Source organism: Lissotriton helveticus, chromosome 5_1, assembly GCF_964261635.1.
Source record: "Lissotriton helveticus chromosome 5_1, aLisHel1.1, whole genome shotgun sequence".
NCBI lineage: Eukaryota > Metazoa > Chordata > Amphibia > Caudata > Salamandridae > Lissotriton > Lissotriton helveticus.
The window spans coordinates 446,103,436-446,126,253 of record NC_136065.1 but is presented as its reverse complement, the minus strand read 5'-3'; the positions used below and the strand labels follow the sequence as shown (position 1 = coordinate 446,126,253).

The following is a 22,818-nucleotide window of genomic DNA, read 5'->3' as shown; positions in this document are numbered from 1 at the left end:
CTTCTTAGCCTCATCCACTGGATTATTAGTACTGAGTTTTTCTTCAATTTCAGCTATTTCTTTTAAAAGTGAATCAACTACTTCCCTAGCTGTTTCAATAATGAGAATCATTAAATCTCGAGAGCACCGATTTGCAATTAGTGACCACTTTTCAAGAAATGTCCTTATTTCGACAAACAGGCCTGGAATATTTCTCACACGTAGCCCATTTGGTATAACACCTGCTTTGAGATAAGCGAGCATAAATTCCGCGTGGGACTCGGTTCTCCTAGCCTTCTTTTTAAGGTTCAGCAATTTAAACCATTCATCGTTCTCTGTTTTATTGAGTGAAAAAGGACGTTCGGTAGATGAGTTAAGTCCTAGCAGTTTGGAGAATTCTTCATCAGAAAACCCAAATGTTTTAATTTTTTCCATAAATCCCCTGGTCCAAAAAGAGTGGAAAGAATGAGGAAGAACAAGAAAAAACCAATGACTCACAATACAACAAAAAACAAGGGAAATATTATACCCAAAAACCCAAGAAAGGTATACCAGAGGAAGTGGAAACACGGGCTGAACGAAAATAAGAAAAAAATATATACACGGAATATAAAGATCCAGCAGCAGGAAAACAGAAGAAGCCCTCACAGCAACGTGCTGGGGAAAAGTCAAAATACAATAGAGGGTCCCTGTAGATTAAATGCTAGGAGAGGAGGCAGGGAAAAGCAGTCCAAGGTCATCAGACCACCATGTCTGTGATTATTGCTTTTAAATAAAGCAATCTTCCTTTTAGTAAAGTTGCCCATTATCCTTAAAGGAAAATAAGATGCTTTAAAAAAAAGTTGAATGAAATGTTTTCTTTTAATTTTTTGAGACCATGCAGTGCTCCGAGCGACCACTGCCTACTTTTAAAAATGCTTTTATAACCATTAAAAAAGAGGAAGCGGTCCCTTGGGGTCTCCTTCCCATTTGCGAATGGGTTACCACCTAATTGAATTAGGTGAGAATGTTTTGCAACCGCATCCACGGTCACAAAACATTCATGAATACTGTTAGGATTCGGTATTTGGAAGGGATGCCCTAAACATGCCCCTTCTAAATACCGAATCGCACACCCATTTTGCGATTCGGTAACAGGTTACCGAATCGCAAATTGGAGTTTGCTGCATCTGAAAATAATTTTTTGCATTTGCAGAAAAAAATCTTTTTTTGCATTCACAAACAGGCAAATGCAAAAATGCTTGATGTATGTGCCTCTAAGATCCTAAATTAAAGTCCATTTGGTCTATCCGCTCTAACCATGCAGTCATATGTGGACAATGCCAAAATATTAAATCATTACACTTCTGTATGAAAATAAACCTAGTAGTACACTATTCAAAGTTACAAATCAAATACATTTCTGAAAGACCAACCAAGAACAACGTTTCTATTGGAGAAGCGAAAACCTACTTAATTTCAGTATCTTGGCTTAATGTTACCCCATCAATGGCAAAGAGGGAAAAAGAAATGACAGGATTGGAGTAGCAAATTAACCAAACCAGAAATGCATTACGCGATTCCCGTGTAAATATGGTGATCTAGTCATTGAACCTATGATAGAAGACTATTGCACTCATATTGGGGGTATGGTTTCACATGCAGTCCAAAATTTTGGATGCATGTAGGAATCTTCTTCTCTTCAGGCATCTAAGAAAATCCTCGTTGGAAACCACCCTAGTGGCACTGCTACTATTTTTGCAAAAGTAGCAGAACTTGGAAAATGGTCACTCTAAGTCTTAAATATTCCACTCTCACACATCTAGGGTATGAGATATACACATTACAAACAGAAATTCAAGTAGCACACACAATGTGTTCTATTCAAATTTATCTCATCCATTGATTTTCAAACAACTTTCCATTGACTGGTGTCCTCAGTAGAAAGAAACTTTCTAATATATTCAATTTTAACACATATGCTTGATTACTTTCTTCTCTGTTTTAAATTGTAAGTGTTTTCCTGTTCGTTTTTTATTATTGTGCCAGTTGCATTTCAAGCATAAAATACACCCTATTCTGCATTAGTCAACAAAATGAAACCCAAACAAAATATATTCAAATTACAAACAAACTAAAACGTCAATGATATCTTCAAACTGCCATTCATGTGGTAACCCTGTAAATCTCATTAGTAAACACACTTGGCACAACATTTGCCCATGAGGGACCAACATTATTCAACTGTATACTTCCCATAAGACTTCACTAGAATAACTACACGATTCCTATGGTGGTCTTCAGTATATGGCTGTTAGATCACTGGAACCAGAAAGCTGCAGAAGACCCCGCTTCTGCCCTAATGATGGAGAACCACCTACCACTTTCAGAAAATTTCTTCAGCGTAAGCACTATCAGCAAAACTGTAAATGAGCAAGAATCCATTTTATGGCAGCCTGATTAGCTATTTCAGTGTTCTGCAGAATCAAACTACCAAAACATGTCTATTTTGCAAAAAAAACAATTACCCCAATATGTGGGGAACTTTCAATCCTGCGCATGAACACCATTTATGATTTGTATTCTACATGTGGAGTTTCATAATACTAGACTTGATGGACCTGAGCAGGGAAAGTCTGCATCAGGAGAACTTACATAGGGCATGTTTTATGCCATATTGACTCACTATGAAAGCAAGCACCCGCATGGTCAAGACTCCAATAATTATTGGAGGAAAAAAGCAGATGTAATTAGAATATTTATCACCCAAACAGTCACATTTTATTTACAGTTATCTGCCCATTATATAATGTTGATTGATCTGGAGTGGTGTGTTTCCCCTATCTTAGTATGTTCTACCCAAAGACAATGGTGAATATGGCTAAGGTTAAGGACATACTGGACAGGTTGGCTTGGGTTCAGGGTGAGATACAAGCCTATAAAACTCTATAAATAAATAAAATACATTGAAGTTTTTGGTCCAGTGGCCATTAGAAACAACATGGAAGCACCAAATAAAATGGTAAGGGATAATGCTTGAAGTGGTTTCTTTAGAACTAGAAAAAAAAAATTCAAATACAAAGTCTAAGCAGGTTCCTATGAAAGCGCCAGGGTGAAGCACATTACTGAAGATGTCTTGCTGTGGTTAAATCCTCATGTTTAGTAAGCCACATCATATAGGGGATCCCTGGTAAAACACTGAGACCTCCTCTACTTTCTTATGGGATACAGCAGCTGTGCCAAGGCAGATACGTTCCATGAAAACTGGCACTCTGACAGGGTAGCACTGACCAAGTGCTGACACGGAGTTCAGGACAGTTAAGATGATTCTGTGCATGCCTGGCCGCAAATCATATTTTGCTACTGCATCAGGACTTTGATGTCAGATCAAGGGTAAGCAGTTAGCCAGTGTTCCCTCTACCCAAATATATCATCAAACCATTTCAGAAAAAGTCAATTTTAGAAAGTATATTGAGAATAATTTGCCCAGTGGGTTCATGCAATACTAAAAGCCATGTGTGGCTCCTCCTTTTTCAATCCTAAAAAGTACAGAGTGGCACACATACACAAATTACCGAACAGTAGCAAAAATAACAACACCGTGCTTTTAATTTATTCGCTGGGTATTAGTTTAAACAACACATTCAATTGTTACAAAATTGGATATGCATGTTTTTAACAGTGTGGGTTTGTCTTTTATGAGGAACAAGTGATGCCATTCGCACTACATAACACAGCAGCTTTTTTGTAGTTTACGATTAAGACACAGACGATATCATTGGCATGTGACAACATAAATCTGCTAGAATTCTTATATATTACTCAGAAAGAACCATAGCAATTGTCATGAGTAGTGTAACTTACTTCATTTAAAGCAATTAATTAAGTGGGCATCAGTATTCTGAAATTATCTTTCACACGAATAACAGGTTAGCATTGTTAAACTACTTGAAGTACCGTTATTTTCAGAGGTTTTGTGAAACAAATCTTATCAAGAATTTTCATCTACTTACCTTTGGATGTAAACCTAAAATCTACTGTGTTCTAACTGTTGTTTCAGGCGGAGACTAGAATTATGAATTGGTGAGAAGAGACAGTTTTTGACCTATATGCCTTGTGTCAAAAGATATATAGGAGAAGCAACTGACAATGTTATAAGCACAGCATGGTAGCAGGTGGGTATTTGGACCTCGATGTCCCATCTTCAGCACAGTAATCAAAGGTCTAAATACAAGACTGCATCAGATTTAGCATTCAAGAATAAAAGCTGGCAATTCATTCTTTATTTTTTATGGCAGCTGTAACCTTTACATATTAAAAACACTGTTGGTAGGGAAAGCTCAGAGATAATTCATTTAGTAGGAACACATCACAAGTGCTGCATGAACCATTAACACTACATCACCTGATCAGGGTGTATGAAACCAATTGGACCTAACAAAACCATTTGAAGCTACTTTTAAAGTGCCAACTTCTCTTGACTCGAGATCGCGCCACTTTAGACCAACAGTAAACATTTAAAGAGCCTATGCTCTCTAAAACCTACATATGAGCAACGGTTCAATCTGGCAGACTCATTATAGTTAACTTATTTTGATTTCTACACTATGCCAATGAAGAATAAAAAAATGCCTATGGGGCAACACTCTGTTCTTCATTAAATAACAAATGTATTAATCACGCTGATACAATTTTCTCTGCAATTAGAGATTTACCTTACCTTGGTTGTGCCAAGAGTTTGGTGGTCTCTATGCCAAAATCTGGTTTAGAGTTTTGTACAAGACATTGGCATGACTGCAGAACATCATGGTGGTCTCAATACACCAACGTCTTACATCAGTTCTGAAGTTGGTGAGGGGGCAGAATAAGTAAGGGAAATGACTCATTAAAACATATGCTTTGAATTATTGGAAGCTATAATAGAAATTATCAAGCCTCTAATTAATGGTCTTAAACACACAGAATTCATAGTTGATCTTAAAAAAGAAAGTGTCTTAAAAATGACTGCTAAGCCACAAAGCCTTGTCATTTAAAGAGCATTAATGGTTTCCTGAAGTAGAATATAAATATTTTACAGGTTGGTTGCACTTATGTTGAAAACAGCAAAATTATATTCATTGGTCTTAAATGAATTACTCCGAACTGTGCACTTAACTGCCTGATCCAAAATAATGGAGACAGCAGTAAGTTTGGAGCATAATATAACCTGGAAGCTTTTCACCTGCACAATGAAGTAAAAATGCTGCTCCAGTTATGGAATACAGGTGTCACTTGTTTTAGTATGGGATAACAATCAAAGAAGACAAATAGCAAAGCTGACTTTCAAACCCTTGAACCTATCTACAGTCTTAGATACAGACAACCAGTCCATCTAACTGCTTAATTTTCAAAGGTACCAACCGAAGTAATTTTGATTTCTTCCGGAAAGAAACACATTTAATAGGATGGGCAGTGCAATTTGTATAGAGGAATAAGCCAGAGAGGTCATTTTTCATGCATGCACCAATCGCTGCACTAACTGTCACTTGGCGTGAAGTTACAGTTTACGTTTTCATTTATGGTTCACAAAGTTTCAACAGATAACAGGCAAGAGTAACTCACTTGTAGAATCCAGACAAACGTTCCTACAAGAAAGTGGAGATCAAAAGGCAAGGTGCACCTAGAAACAAATAATGTACCACCACAGTAATGAAATATAATCATCCTATGTTGTCCATAAATCTCAGAAAATTTACATAAAACATATTTCCAGGGAACTGTAGCCTTATATTGGCTGAAGCAACTTGGCAAAAGTTGCAGAGTGCTTAAAGATAGTGTTACAAAGTTTTATTGCAATATTTAAATCCATTCTTTCACTCAATCTGTCAAGAGAGAAATTGTAACAAAGTCATACATTGCATATAGGCCATAGTGTTATGTACAAAGAACTATACAAACTGTGTCTTAGCAGCGTACATTTCTATGTATACTTAAAAATTAAACAGTTGAGAATGCACAAAGAAATGACTTGCATCTTAAACTAAAATCATTAAAAATGTATTATTTTTGTGCAGCTTTTGTATACTAATAACTTACCAAACTCCTCACATATACTCTCATTTTCAATTAAACTTGGATGGTCAAAGGTATTCCGACAGTAAAAAATGTGTGTATTCCTGTTGATCACTGCAATACCTCCAAGAGCTAAAACGAACTGATCGATCAGCAACGAAGATGATTTTGTTTGAATGCGCTTCAACACTGAGCGATATCGACAGTACTGTGGATAACTCAGGACTATCACTTTTACATCCTCTTCATTCTCACCTATAAAGAAACAAAAAAACATGTATTACAATACTGTAGATTTGCTTGTTTTGCATTCAACAGCTTAATGGAAATGTTCAATTCACGACTAGGTATTTTTACATCTTTTTTCGAAGTTAACATGCAGAAAAATACCACTGAAAGAACAGGACCTCTTACATTAAAAAGAAAATCATCGAAAATAACATAAAAAGTTACCAATCCACCAAAAACACATAACTATATTTGAAAGTTTCATCTGTTCCAGACATATAACTCCTCTCGTTGCTTGCACTTCATCCAGTCCTGGACTGCCAACCCGAAGCTTAGCTCCACCAAAACAGAATTCCTTTGCCAAGAACTAACAAAAGCTAGTCCAAACCTGGGTCAAGGACATAAGTCTGGTCGTATTGAACCCTAACTTTCACCAAATACCAAGTCAAATCCCCAAAACATTGTCAAGAAAACCAAGATTGCATTTTATAAGTTTTTTCTACTGAAGAAATCAGACCTTTAATTCCTTGCATTCTGATAACTGTCTGGCTGTCAAGCTCACTATCTTTGGTGGCTCTGAGCACACCTGCAGCCACACTGGAGAAGTAAAAAAGAAAAAGGAAAACGAAAAAAACACTAACAATGTTATCTCCATCTATGCACTCAGGATCTGGAAACATCCCCATATCAACCAGGACTGTCTTAACACTGCTCCAATTTAGAAAAGAGCTGAAAAAGCATCAATGTAATGCAATGAACAAAACAAGCATGGCCTCTCTACTTATTTTTTTCCATAGGTATAATTTAATTTTCTACCATGTATCTATTTCATGAATCAGAAATATACAGAGCGATATTTTCTTAGATCGTACATTTATTTTATAATGTTTCTAGGTCATACAGAGATCAAACACATGGTCATTAGTGTATCCAATTGGAAATATACATATTAACATACATTTACATTGGGCTCCTTGATCTTACCACAATCATCTAAAAACCATACCTATAAATCAGCTTCCTCTAATGCATAGCAGCTCAAAATAATTGCCATATGTTTCTCATTGAATTCACTACAGATCAATGGGCAAACCAAATATATATGTATTACTTTGCTATTCATCACTTCTTCCTGGAAAGAGCCTCATATAAGCAATGGGCAATGGTAGATGCTGAAGAACATAATCCAGTTTATAAGGTTACATGTCAAAGTTCTTACAGCCAACCACATCCCATGATTTTAAAATCTGATGAGATAACTTTAAGGTCCCGCAATGAATTATTTGCTGGATTAAACCTCTCTGGTAAATATGTGCATTGACATTTTGATGTTTTGTTTATATACAAAAATGTGGGTAGGAAGATACTTTCATTGTAAGTGTCTGACTAAATGAACTCATCTTGAAATTTAAATTGTTAGTGTTAAATATCCAGAGTTATTTTTATTTGAAATTACATTAACTATCATTGATCTATTTAAATTTACAACATTGTAGGGTCTGTGTTAAGGAAAACAAATACTTCTCCTGCTTTATTTTATTTATTCAATAATGTTTTAGAGAACACTACAATATGAGAAATAATTACACTATTTACATCTTTAAAAAAGGAAATTATGATAATAATGTACTGCTTAGGGTTACATTGTCCATATTACAACTGGAAATAGACCAAGGGGGTTTAGCCTTACCAAATATTCAAACTTATTATGATGCAGCAATATTAGACCTTACAGCACGCTTACTAGAACCTAATGAATGGATGGACATATATTTCTTTGAAAGAATGATTTGTGAGTCCAGCACACACATTCCAATCTTCTTAAAAACATCCAAATTACCCCAAAAGACCCGTTATAAGACAATTCGTGATTACTCAGAACGATTTCAGTCCTTTTTTAAACAAGCAGAATCTTCAGGATTTATTTTTCTGAAGTTAGAGGAATGCAGGGCTTTTGGTTTGCAAATTCCCTTCAGTCACCACAAGAGATGGAAGGATAGTGGCTTTGAGTATCTGGGCCATTTTTTTTCTTGCTACGACACTGATCGCATAGGATGAGGTTTTAAGCAGATGTGGTAATCAAATGAAGCCAGGGTTCCTGGCATACTTGCAGATCATAAACTTTATCAAAAAATGCAATCTTCTCCCAAGCGGCGTGCCTACTGGCCAGGTCAATGCCCTATATAAAGCCAGGTTAAAGGGGGTAGGAAACTGGCATTCTCTGTTGATAAAAACGTAGGGCACTCCCTCTGGTTGAGGAATTTTTGGGAAAAATAACTCAAGAGACTAATTGTTCTTTCTCTCACCAGGACTGGCAGTCTATAGCCCAGGTAGGGAGTAAGGCCCTGAGAGCAGCCAATTTTAAAAGAATGGCTTTTTTGTCATGATTGCTGGCCTACTATACCCCGAAAACATTAAATAAGTGCTATCCGGAAGTGGAGAATAAATGCTTTCGATGCCAGTCACATGGCGAGGGAGACTGGCTTCGTACTTTTTTTACATGCCCAAAGGTTGAAGTTTTTTAGAGCAATATCTTTTTAGCTATAAGCCAGGCCATTAAAAAGAAGACCGATCCCGAGATAGAAGTGGCCCTTTTCGGGTTCTGGAAAGCAAGGTCAGATTTGACCAAAGCTGAAGAGGTGTGCATCACAATTTGCTCCATAGTAGCACGCTCTTTAATTCTAAAAAACTGGAGATCGGAAGTGGTCCCCTCTTATCCTAAATGGATAAACAAAATGCAAAGGATAAGGAGATTTGAAGAAGCATATGCAAGTCGGTTTGGGGCAACAAAAAAGTTTACAGCGGTTTGTAAGATTTTTGATACTTGGGATATATTGACAGAAGTCTAGCACCTTAGCACATTGCACTTTAGGTTTTTATAGTTGAAAGATTTGACTGCTTTGTCATTGGGATATATTGACAAAAATGTAGCACTTTAGCACATTGCATTTTAAGCCCCTTTATTCTGGGGGATGTATGATTGCACAGTAATAATGACAATTTTTGCACAGTTAGAAGGTTTTAAACAGCTATCAATGGATTTATGTTTTAATTGGACATTTAAAGGCACGTAGTGACCATGAAAAGAAGTGCTTTTTTTGCTGTAAAAGTGAAGATACAGTACTATTATATCTGATGCTAACTAGGCACAAGTCACTTTAGGGTCTCATAGTAATGGGAAGGTGTAATTTTTTCCCGATACTTCTCAAATACGAGTTCTGATTGGCTGGAGGCTTTTTACCGTGTTTGGAAAAACAACAATAGAAGGTTGGATGTCTCCCAATTTATGCACTTTAATGTAAATAGTGTTTGTAATTACGTGTTTTAAGGCAGTCTGCACTTAGACAGCACTTTAATAATGTAGGGGTAAAAAATTTAAGTGATTACATGGCTTGCTAGACTTATGTGTTATTTATGTATGTTCATCCATGTTCTATGGATTTCAAGTTGACACATGTATAGAATGTGTATCTGTGAAAAGTGTGGATTTATTTCTGACGACCAATTGTATTATAATGCTGTTTTGTGTTTTGCTCTGCTCAATAATAATAATAATAATAATAAATAATAATGTACTGCTTTAGGATTATAAAATAAGGCCAAAGCTGCACTTACCATTTATGGATAACATTTTAGGTAAAAGCCGAACTTAATCAAACCAATGTTGAGCCTTTAAATACAATGTAAATAATATCTTACTATGGATATGGGCACATAGTACAATGCTTATCCCAAAAGCGACAGCTCTTTTTGTTCAAATCTTCTGTTGCCATAACAAACCCAGAGCATTTTAAAAAAAGATGTAAAATGAAATCAGGATCAAAGCGTACACATAATTAAAACAACATGCTACATTCCTTTTCAGCTTTTGGTTTAATTAATATCCAAATAGCCTGACGCATATATAAAATAATTTACCTAGTACCTCAATTGCTGTTTAGCTTCTACTAACGTTTCTGTGATGAAATAAAACAATAACGAAGAGATAATGAGCAATCATTACGATGTCTCTTTATTAAACAAAAAAAGTCAGAAATTACTTAAGTTGAAAGTACAAGGGTCTTCAATTTCATATGATGCAGCACAATAACATTACTAAGGACAGACACCAGAAAAGACCAACTCAACTTCAGAAAAACCTTTTCTGCAACTATATGCAAGGCTAACCACTTAAATATATCAAATGAATAACAATTCTAATGTTGGTAAGTCTGTGACATCCTTACAAAAGAAAGTCAGTGAGAGACTAATAGGAAAAAAGGGGAACAGCAAGAATAAGGCAATGGACAGCAGTCCACAAATAAATACAACAAATAATTCACAATACGTAAACAGATAGGGCCACTTAAATCTACCAATCATACAGGTCTACTAGGTCTTTTTAGAGCTTTTTAAAAATCAAATCTTCTTCAAAGTTAAAATAATTCTATTTGTTTGTGCCATGCTAGGTATTTCTGCAATACAAGTTTCTATTTTGAGGTTTGTCACTGTTTAGTGATTTTGCAAGGGGTCCTCATTCACAAAACGTTGTGAGTTGTGTGTATTGTGTGTGTGTGTCTTTCAGAGAGAAATAGTTTTTTTCATGAGTGCAAAATGACTTTTGTAATTTGAAAACTTCAGTTTCACACGGGTAAACCTTGGTGTGCATGTGACTAAACCTCCTCCTGTTGGGAGGGATTGGATGTTCCAGGAGGAAATGCCCTAAAAGTATCTGAATACCCATAAATGCACATATTTGTGCATATTTTCAAACCACTTACTGACCACTTTCCCACCTTAAAGAGGGTCATTGATCTACTCTTCTCAAAGGGAGTACACCCTTTTCAGAGGTAGAAAATGAACACTCCCCAAAACTGGCAGGAGAAAAGTATGAGGTTTTCTGAATGGGGGAAATGCTTTTCCAGAGAAAATTATTTATAAAACAAATTATCAGTTATGCTTGCACTTGCCGTCTTTATATATTGGAAAATGCATTTGTCTATTTTGACAAGTGTAAATTAATTTACAAAACTTGATCAAGCTGTTATTTTCTGAGGTACGCCTAGAAATGTGCTCCAATCGCACATTTCTAGGCATAACTCAGAAACCTTTTACTAGAATCAGCCTCCCAGAGTTGATTGCTACATATGGCCACATTCTGGGCTGCCCTTTAACCGCATCACCTTTCTGGATAGATTTGTCTCATTCCCATAAGAATTCCTTGGCAACAACCACATCAGAGAGCGAACTACATTTTACCAAATGTGTGCATTTCGGAATAGAAAATTACTGCACCGTAGAATTGCAATGTAATATATCTACTGTTGTTAGTTTGGAAACAAGATATCTTTTGAGCTTGCCTTTCCTTTCTTTTGTTATTGTTGTCTTTTCTCTTATTTCTCGCTATTTAGTGGAAGTGCATATGATTGGAGAGTGGAAAGGAAGGTGAGTGTGTGTGGGGACTTTCTAGGGCTGTCACGTATTTCGACAGCAAAGGGGTTCAGAAGGGTGGGTTTGCCGAGTAGGTTTACAGTGACATTCCTAGCTAAAGGTGGAGTGGTTGTGGTGAGGGGGGAAATGAGCCAGAATGATCAATGGTCACTTTATGATTCAATGTTCTCTTTTGTACATTGGGAGTTTGGATTTGGGCATTGATTGGTGCATTTGATAATGACGATAAGGGCGCTTGCTAACGTCTAGGCTAAAAAGTATGTGCTGGAACGTTTCTGGCTTGAATTCACCTAAAAAACGCAGTCTAGTCCAGGACGAGATTAAACAGTATAGGCAGCACCTACTATCTTTAATTGAGACCTACCTTACCTTTAAGGACCGTTTTCTGTTAAAGAATCTTAGATATAATACTACTGTATAAACTTCCCAATCTGTTTCTATATGATAGGTTGCTATTGTGGTTGATAATAAACATAAGCTTAAGATACTAAAAACCGCAGGGGACCCAAGGGGTAGGTGGGCGATTACCCAATTATTAATATATGGCCAGAAGTATGTGCTCTGCACAGTGTATGGGCCGAATGAAGATGAGCCTGAGATACTTGCTGTGTTTTGAATTACTGGACTGGTTGAGGGAGTTACTTGTAATGGGTAATTTTAATTGTATTATGGACTTTAGTATTGAATCCACAAATCATTCTGCCTCTCCCCACACGGTAAAAATAATAACTTTTATTCTTGAATTAGCCAGTGTGCATGGGCAGCGAAATTTATGGAGGGCATCATATCCGGCCAAACGAGGCTACACATTTTTTTTTTTTTTAAATCGCTGCATAGACATTACTCTAGGATAGACATGGTTTTTGCTAGTGGACGTTTGATTCAGGAGGCAGGTATAGAAGTGTGTCCTCAGATCACCTCTAATCACAATCCCATATTGGTATTTTTTTAACCCTTATTCGGCTAGGGAAGAGAAGCGTCAGTTCTCCTTCCCTCGCTACCTATTTTCATATCCCAATTACTGCAAACATATGTGTAGCTTACTGTCAGGAAACTCTGCAGGTCAATGTAGGTATGGCCTCTCCGCCACTGGTGTGGGACACTATGAAGTCATTTATTAGGGCTATCACATTGCAATTTATACTTAGTAAAAATAGGGACAGTCAGGATAGCGCTATGCTGCTTTGCCAGACAATTAAGCAGCTGGAGATCATGCACGCTCATATAATTGCAACTGATGTACCTGATCAACAGACAGTATACTTTAATTTGATCGAAAAGCAATCTCTACTTTGCAGGGCTCTTAAAGAAAAGGTTACGGCTAGCTAGCTCAAAAACCGGGCTCTTCGATGTGAGTATTGGAAAAAGATAGGTCAAATACTTGCTTATCAAACCTCAGGCTATTGTGGAATAGTTTTTGTTTTTCATCACGTGTTCTACAACCAGCCTCAAGGATTTCACCTACCTCGGTTTACACACAATGTTCGGGTTGCAGATTGCCCTTTGTTGGAGAACTTGATGCTACTGCACTCCAGAAAGATATTACAATCACTGAAATTGCAGCAGCTCTTTTAGCTCTGCCATCAGGCAAAGTGTCAGGAGACAACAACATCCAGCTCGAATTCTATAAAAACTTCAAAGATATTATCATTTCTCCCAGTGTCATCCAACATATTGAGCCTGGAAGAGAAGTGACCAATGCCTGGAATATGACTACTATTATAGGCTTCTTAAAGAAAGGCAAACCACCAGATTTACGGGCTCATATCACTCCATAGCTCTTATTAATGCCATGCAAAGGTGTTTGCAAAGATTTTTGGTGTTGGAATTGCTCCTCAACTGTCAGATTTAGTCTCCCAACAGCAGCATAGCTTTGTACTGGGTAGGGACACTACTTGTCATGATAATACAGCAGTTGCCACATTTGATGCAGTAGAAGAAACAGGCCAAAGGATTGGTATGATACATTTAGATGCCTAGAAGAGTTTCGACCGTGTTGTACAGGGTGGTCTTTGGGCAATGAAGGCCGCCTTTGGTATCAAGGATCACTTTTACAAGGGGTTACAGGCATTATATAGGAGTCCCAGTCCTCAGCTAGCTTATGCTGGGAAGTCTTCGATATCTTTTCAGATTCATCACGGTACTTGACATGGGTGCCCTCTAACTCTTCTTTTGTTCGCTTTGTATTTGAGTACCTGCTCTTGCATGAGCATGATCAAATATAAACCAATGATGTCTGGTGATTGCGAACTTAAAATCACAGCTTATGCTGACAATGTTGCTATATTTTCATCTAACAAGTCAGTAGCCCTCGATCATATTATCGAGGAATCTAATAGTTTCAGAATATTCTCTTGCTGTAAAAACTAAATACAACTAAAACTCAAGTTCTTCTTAATTTTAAACCAGAAGTTCTGATCACAGGAGTAAGTTAGTCAGCAGCCTATCTTGTAGTTCAGCTAAGCACCCAGGTAGGGAAATTTGTTATATTGAATTATGAACCCCTCCTACTTTCAGTTATTAATAAACTCGAGTTCGGGAATATGCTTCTTACCAGCATTATAGGTCAATGTAACATCATCAAAATTAATGTTTTGCCAAACTTTTTATCCATGTTTCGGGCAGTTCGCCTCTAGGTTCCAAATTCATTTTTTACACAATTCTGGGCTACAAATGGGACAGACGTGCCATACAACTTAAAATATTTCTCTCTGGGCACGGTGGACTGCAGCTTCCTGATTTCAAGCTTTATTTTTGGGTGGCAATTGCTGGTTAATCTTTGTAATTTGTTAACACTTATTGATCCAGACCCCTCTATTTTCGGTTATCAGTTTGCATTAGGGCCAGACTATAGGCTATTTTTGTATTGGCTAGGGGATCCTAATTATTAGTATTAGGTTAAAGTGTATTAGGGATATTGCTAGTATATGGTGGGAAATATCCGCTAAGTATTCTTTCCTGTTAATACACTCGGACACCCCACTTTGGGATAACCCAGCGTTTCCATCTATATTCCACGATTCAGTGGGTAATGGTTGGTTACATTTTGAGATTGAGACTACAGGGCATCTTTACGATTTTAACGTATTTTGCTTTTTTCTGGGCTTCAAGTGTCCTTTGATCTTCCCCTTTATTTTTTCTTTAAATAATTACTGAGTAGGGATTTCTTTATGGCAGGATGTAAGCTTACTATTTTGGTTGGTTATGATTTACTTTCTAGCTTTCATAGGGAGCCTAGGAAATCATTATTCAGCACAATCTATCAGGGGCTCTGTCAATACAGAGTTGATGATAGTTTGTCTCTTGCTGATAAGTGGAGTAGGGTACTGTCTGCTCAAATTTTTCCCTCAGAAATCCTTAGGGCCTTAGATATCATTGACGGTTCGGTACACTCTATCAACTTAAAACTGCAGCAAGTCAAGACCATCTGCAAGCTGTATTATACGCCAGACAGAATTACAAAATGGCCCGGGAACCATGGGGCTGAGAAGACTAAATGCACTAAATGCTGTTTTGCAGCTGATATTTAGCATAGGTTCGTTATATGTCCAACTTTGTTAAGAATTCTGGGATGGTGAGCCCCAACTGTCGTCAGCTTGTCTCAAATATGATATACAGCTTACTCCTAACCAGAATATGTTGGGTTATAGGCCCGAATTTGATAATGTCTGAGACAGATGTTGTCTATAGTAATTGTTTTGGCGACACTTTGCATTGTCAGAGCTTGGGTCTCCCCGCTTTCCCCAAGGGCTGCTGAGGGGTGGGCCGCCATTCGGCAAATATACGACTCAGAATTAGCGTTGGCTAAAACTAGGGGTGCTCGGTCTATTAAGAAAATGTATTGAGCATGGGTAGGATTTCATTGGGATCCTTAGGCCAATGTCGATGCTGGAAATCAATGTGTTGGGATTTAATGGCCTAAATAGTGTGGGTCCGATAGATGCTTAGGCATAACATTTTCTTACTATTTAAATCTTCGTCTTCCACAAATTTGATATGTCATTATTATTTAGTTTTTGTGCACCATTCCTGTATGTTTCTCTATGTTTATGCTTTAACTCTATGTTTTGGTAGGCTGGGCTATTCCCTGGCTAAAATATACAATTGCTATTGAGATATACTTCTAATAGTAATGTTTGCCTTCATAAAACAATAAGATTTATTTTTAAAATTGAACTGAAAAATGACAAAAATTCACATTGTCAAGGTTGTACATTGTATTCATCTTTACAAGGGTTCGGCATCCCTACAGTAAACATCTTTTTTCAGTATTAGCTGGTTGAAGATAGTTGAATATTCCATTTACGTAGGTGAATGCTAGTAAATGCAAGTTATATCCAAGGCAGGTTTAGTGCTTAAGTAATCATGTGAGAGCTCATATGGTATATGTAAGCATAGTTCTTGATCTCAATAGGCTTACTCTTTGTTTACCTGAGGTAAACCATTGTCAATTAAGTTTGTACACAGCATACATTTATGTTCAAACCAGGACAACCTTGGAACCCAACCCCAGGAGAAAGTATATGTTGAATATATATATAGAGTAGGGACCCCCAAACGCAGAATTACTATAAGAAAACGTTTCTAACACTTTGTTCAGTTCTAATTCATCTCAAGGCAAGAAAGTGGCAAAACAAAACAACACTGATTAATTATGACCTACTTTAGAGTCATAACACCACAACCCATACAGAGATGCATACAATTGCTTCCTCAAATGTTTTTGTTAAATGATTTACATTTTCCATTCCAGTACAGTCATTTCCTGTGGCGCAATTGTCATTTGGATTCTATTTTGAAAGTTCGGTACCATGTGTTTATAAATACATGATTTACAGTGCTCTTTGCTATAGACACTCCACTTTGCCTTATCAGTAAGGAGTGCAGTATATCAGGTCTCAGAAACCCCCCCTCTGGTGATATGCCTAGCAGTTACCCCATGAAATGGATGATTAGTAGAAGGGACAGCACACCTGCACGTCCATATTATTTTCTAAGAAACATGAATGTCATTGAAGCTTAAATTGGTAATAATCTCTGGCATGTTTTAAAGAAATGAAGTCAGTGGTCCATGGTTCAATGTCCAGCAAGAAGCTCTTCCTCTATGGGAAAACGAACTGCTTGTTCTTGAAAGGAATTATACTAAGACCGGTTTGCAATGAAACACACATTTTTTAAGTTGATTGACACACTATACAATGGGAGAAACTCTATAATTGTTAAATTTGTTACAAAATGTGGATTACACTTGTTTGTAATTTGCAGCGCAATCTGTCTCATATTTCAAAGATTGTTTAATGATTGAGTAAAGCCAGCAGCTCTGTGATTTTACAACTAGGCCTTGGCTGTAAATTCCATTCTGCTCTCGGAATTTGGGTAATTTGGGTAATTTCCCATTCTGCGGTGAACGCAGAATTACCAAACATTCTGTGATCCGCGGCTTCGCAGATTTTTTTTGCTTGTTCGTGCTTTCAAAAGGCGTGTTCGCTAGATATTTCTCCCCGAGTACGCAAACAGCGTTCGCAAACAGGAAAAAAGCATCGCGAATGGGCGGAACATGCAATTCTGTGTGTTCACTGAACTTATGCGTACTCGTGGAGATTTTTCACCGTTTCGCAGAGCATTGCGTAGCGTGACTACGCAAATTCCGCCTACCCCTAGTTACAACTATGAGTGTTATGCATTCCTTCTAATGTTTCCTCACAGGCTATTGTTAGAGCTATATGCAAGGAACAGTGCCCTATAGGAGTTTATATTGAGGTCCACCAGGCTATCCTTCAGCTTACTCCTAACTTTGAGATTTCTGGACCCTCTATAAACAGAGGTAATGCTACATGTCTTACTCCAACTTCTATACACTGATGCACCAGCTAAGGAGGAATAGAAACTATGAAGAGTAAATCATGAGGACCTATACATCTATTCTATGGAGGTGGCAGTAACAGATAATATTTAAATGACTAATGCAGTGTACCCAGCCAGTTTTACCTTCAAATGCCTCTTATCTGTTTTCACTGCACAATGTGCTGTCAAACTGTGAAAAGAGCCACAAGTTCAACTAACACTGAAGCTGCATGTGTCACAGAGGTGTCTGTGAGGCAGGAAGGAGCCATGCTTAGTAGGTGATTTTGAATTTATAATATTTTTGAGACCCTAAAAGGATCCCACATCCAAGCCTTGCATTAACAGCCAGGAGGATCCCAACTGGCATCAATGAAACCTCGAATATCATTCTGCAGGAAGGTAACATCTTCAATTTGCTTGAGAGTTCTATGATGATATAGGTATATTAAACAGTGAAAGAAGATCAGATACATAACAAAATAAATTAAAAGATTGATTGCCATGCCAAGGTGGGCTCACAATTTCTACCATTACACTTTCACTATTTCCCATCATTAATGTAATTTACCATAAATGTCTGAAATTGTATGAAATAAGTGGAAGGGTCTTCATCCATATTTAATTAAACATTAAGCTTTCCAGGGGGTAAAAGAGACATAGTTCTAAACGACTACATACAACAAAAAAGCATGAGATAATTTACACATCTATTTTAAATTTTGAAAGTTGGGGCTAAAAATATGTGAACAATATCGGAAGTGCGTAAAGAACTGAAAATTTGCGAGAAGCAAAGTTGTGCAAGCATTTGTCCTTATGCCAACTTTTATTTATAACATTAATGCACAAATGCTCTATATTGATAAAAAAATATCAAGCGCTAGCTTTAGCAAATCCATAGCTATTTATATTAATAAAATAGTTTTCTGAATTGTGACATGACTGCTGCATGACATCCTGCATAAAACATTTTTCGTGTCAGTACTGTGAGAAAGAAAAACAGTACTACGCGCTATATAAAAACACCTTATTGTTTTAGAACCCATACTCAGAAGAACAAGTAACCTGTAACAAGATGATTTATATAGAGAGGGGCGGTTATGGTAATGGACCTTTACTCCCAGTTTTCTAATTAAAATAATGTTTTCTTTGTTGCTCTCAAGAAAACACTGCCAAAATGAACATATCACTTTTTGTTTAAAATTGTGCATTAAATTATTCTACCACAGTATTTAATTTAAGCCGGTGGTTTCTGGTTCACTGCACCGGCACTTAATCGCTAGCACCTGCTCCAGTGGTAGTCCACAACAAGGTAGAGCTGTCTGTCTAATTTTGACATTAGCTCAACAACAGTGTTTAATAAGTGAATATACATTAAAAAAGAATAATACCCATCACTCACACCATTATTATAGCTTCGGATGGCCTGAAATAGTCTGAATTGTCACACTTGTAGGAGTGCAACAGCTAGTAGTAGTGTTGGTACTGTCATTGGCAGCGTTGTCAGGGGCGATGGGTCGTGCAGGCTGCAGTAGCCTCCTGAGAAGGGCCCTGGCACCGACTTTTTTAATACAAATTATGCACTAATCCTAAAGAAGCACAGGGGCCTCCTCCATTTTTCAAATTCAACCTCCACGTAAATGAAAGTTATGGAAAAGATTATTAAAATCGTTATTAGTTTGTACCTTGGTGAAAAGTGTTTCCCTTTTTATTGATACATTAAAAAGTCAATTGAAAAAACAAATCTATCTAACTACGGATGCAAGTTTCCACATCTCTATAATGTGTTTTTGTTTCTCGCTTATAATGGCCTATGAAGAGAACTAAACGAATGAATCGAATAAGGTAGGGAGAAATCTCGGATTTGTTTAGTGAAAGTAAATAAGAAATTTCCTGGAATGTTGGCTTTATGACAACCGCACCCACTGAAAGCATAAAGGCAAGAAACTGTACTATCTTAACAACTAAAGATCGGAAACAAAGGGCCTCACTTTTAGCTTATGACTTTTAAGTGAAGACAATTTACTCTGGTCAAACAGTAAAGACAACCCTATCAGCTCATAGCTTAACTAAATCCATTCTCACCAAAAGAGAACGCACTGCAGTGTCAGCTGTTGAAGAAAATGTTTTAAAGGTAAAAAAAGGCTTGCCTTCTCAAGAAGGAAAGCTCTAGAAAATATATGATATGCTCATGCTTGGTCATTCAAATTAATATTTTGGAGCTATACATCAATTTCAAAACCACACAGTTGTTAATCTTTATTTACATTCAAAGTCCGATCTGTATTTCTATTTTAAATTCAAAACATAATTCGGCAAAAATTAAATTATTTGTAAATGGTGCATGCAGTGTATTTATTTGATCTATTTTATTTAGCAGGTGACATAAAGAAGCTGCCTCTGTTTATCCAAATGTACTTTTGTGTGAAAAATATACATCTTCTGCATAATAACTCTGTACAAAAGTCACAACTATCGTCAGCCTTGGCCGACAGACTCACAGTACATTGACACATCTGGGTAGAACCCCTGAGGGTACCAGGGGCGTAACACAGGCCCCCACATCCCCCACAGTGCGGGGGGGCCCTGAGCTGCAGGGGGACCCCTCACTGTACTCACACAGGAGCGCTCCGACTTAAATTCGGAGCGGGGGCCCCTCTGTGTACCTTGCAGGGGGGGCCCTTCAACTTTCATTATGCTACTGGAGGGTACCTTTCAGGTATTTAAGTATCACATATTTGCTGGGCAAACCAGAGGAGAAACTTCCACGCTGACAAGACGCAGGGTTCCTGCACGCTGTGGTCTGACATCCCTTGCGGGGTGTCCAACTAGAGAACAAAACAGAGTCCTTCATTCTCTCCAATCAGGTAATGGGGTTGGCTCTTTCCTAGGGGGATTGCTGTCTTTACACCTACATACATGCTAGGTACACTTAGGTACATCTAGTTAGGGTTTGCATCTTAGGAGTACTCATGAATACTGGCATGTATGTATATATATTCATTGATTTAGCACCATGGTAGAATTCTACCTTTTATTTATTCTGTTGGTTCTTATAACTGTATACATCTATTTCTGCCTGCTGGTTGTTGCAGCACATGTATTTTAAACTAGAATGACGCTGGTTCAATAAATGCTTATTGAAAACGTCCCTGCCGTTTGTTCTGAAAAGCTCTCTGAGACAGAGTGAGCACAAGTGTCTGAGCGAAAAGTACCATTCTGATTCCACAATCCCTGAGGAGTCAGGGTTATATTTGATAGTTGCCAGAAACTTTTCGCTCCTTGGTAAGGTTGTGGGGCCTATAGTGGCACTGTGAGATAGCTGGTCTACAGACTAACATATCCTCTGGGGGTGTCTGGAATCAGTCTGGACACCAATCCCTTAGTTTATGTTGTCTAAACGCCCAGATCCTATATAGATTTGTAGGATCTACATGACAAAATGACAGTGTGGTTTAATTTAAAAAACTAATACAAATGCCAAGCAAGAAGTGAATGGGAAGCAATGCATGAGATGGGGGTAGAAAAGCTACACGGAGAACAAGGTGGAGATGGTAGGGGGAAGCAGCACATGGGGGGAGAGAGCAAAAAAAACACATGCACTCCTATGAGGGTTGAAAGAAAAAGAAAAAAGTTTGTTTTCCTGAATGTAAGCAATTGAAGTATACAACTTATCAAATCAGAATGATGGTAAAGCAGCTATGCTCCAGGGGTGGGATTATCACAAGAAGAGGAAGGAAAGCCATGAAATAAGAAGCAAGCGGATGAGAGCAACAAGAAAGTTAACCAATGATAAGCAAGGAGTTGACCGAAAGCCCGCTTTAAGTATTGTTATTACACAATAGGTTTAGACAGCAAGCAATGAAAGCTGTCTGTAAGACCTAAAAATGTCATTGCCATTTTACAGCTGACGCACTGCACCACACCATATTAACAATAACCATTTTGACAGACTTCACACAGTTATTTACCCCATAAATGTAGTTGAATTCATATAAGCCATATGTTGAAAAATGCTTTTAGCTTTGAAGCTGCTGCTAAACATTGCAGAGCGTGAGCAGGCAGCCAATATATAGAGAACAATGCATACATTTTCACCACCCATGCTATGGAGGGCAATCCTGCCCCAGGGGTGTTGTCAATGGCATCAACCTTAGAACTCTATCCAGCTAACAACAGTTCAAAGAGGCCCACATGAAATGGAATCGGTATCCTTGCATTATCCATACAGACACATTTTCTAGTTGTGTTATCTTGGAAATTCAAGCTAATCCTTAAAAATACATAATTACTATGACACACCCATCATCACCCGGGGGAGTCTGGGCTGGGCCACCCCTCTAACATTTGGGGTCAACTTGTAGCATGTCCTTCATTACCAATTAACCATAGTCAAACGAAAATCAAGGGCGCCTAAGACGGATGGTGAAATCATCAACACCCTGGATTCCTTTTTGACAAGGGCTACAGACATTCTCTCCAAAGAAATAGAAATCACTGAGAGCCGCCTCTCCTTAGGGGAGGTAAGATTTCCTACTTTAGCCCCTGAGGTCCCAGAAAAGGGGGTTGGTCAAAATGAAGCTTCAAATATATCGGCTACAATGCTATTTCAAATTCCCCCAGACCATCTGCCAGCCTGTAGTGGAAAACCTGTGTAAAAGGAAAAGAGGGATGTCTAAAGATGTCCCTGCACCCATGACGAAGTCCATTAGAGTACGTAAAAAAATACCAATGGCCTCAATACGGGCATTGCATATTGCCCTTGCTACTAATATACAACAAGTGTCTGAGCAGCCGTCCCTTGATGACCCTCTGTTTCAGAAGCGGAGTCAGCTATTAATACCCTTTTGCAGCCTGGCCAGATTGTCCAATATAGAGGAGAACATAAAACTTGTCCTCGCTATTAAAACAGGGAATGAGCAACCTAGGCGGGGAAACATGCAAGAGGGAAATTTGCACTATTCACAACCTTACACCCATCCACAACAAGTACCGTTGGAGTGCCTGACTCATCGAACTGCTTTTGCCTTCAAAGCCTGTTTACCCACAACTTCATCACAAGCGTTTCCAGGCACTTCTTGTAAGACACCATCAACCCCCCCATTCTTCAATCCTCCCATCCTAGGTGCGGCTTCTCAAGCAGGGAAGTGGGCCGACCACCAACAACATAACTTTTCATGCAAAGGATGCCATTGGACCAGCTAACCCCCATAAGAGCTCCCAGCTCAGTGTGACCATTGCACAAGGTGGACGATTAGGCCTTCCACCTGCAGCCTCCCCATTTTGTAATTGGTTTCGCTAACACTGAAG

General features: G+C 38.0%; 1 protein-coding gene across 1 annotated transcript in view; it reads right to left on the bottom strand.

Moving 5' to 3' along the window:
- The window catches only part of ARID5B (AT-rich interaction domain 5B), a 582,615-nt gene that overhangs the window by 279,820 nt on the left and 279,977 nt on the right, over positions 1-22,818 (bottom strand). The window contains exon 4 of the mRNA XM_078642686.1: positions 6,034-6,264. Coding sequence (XP_078498812.1) covers positions 6,034-6,264 — 231 coding nt within the window. The remainder of the gene's footprint in view (positions 1-6,033; positions 6,265-22,818) is intronic.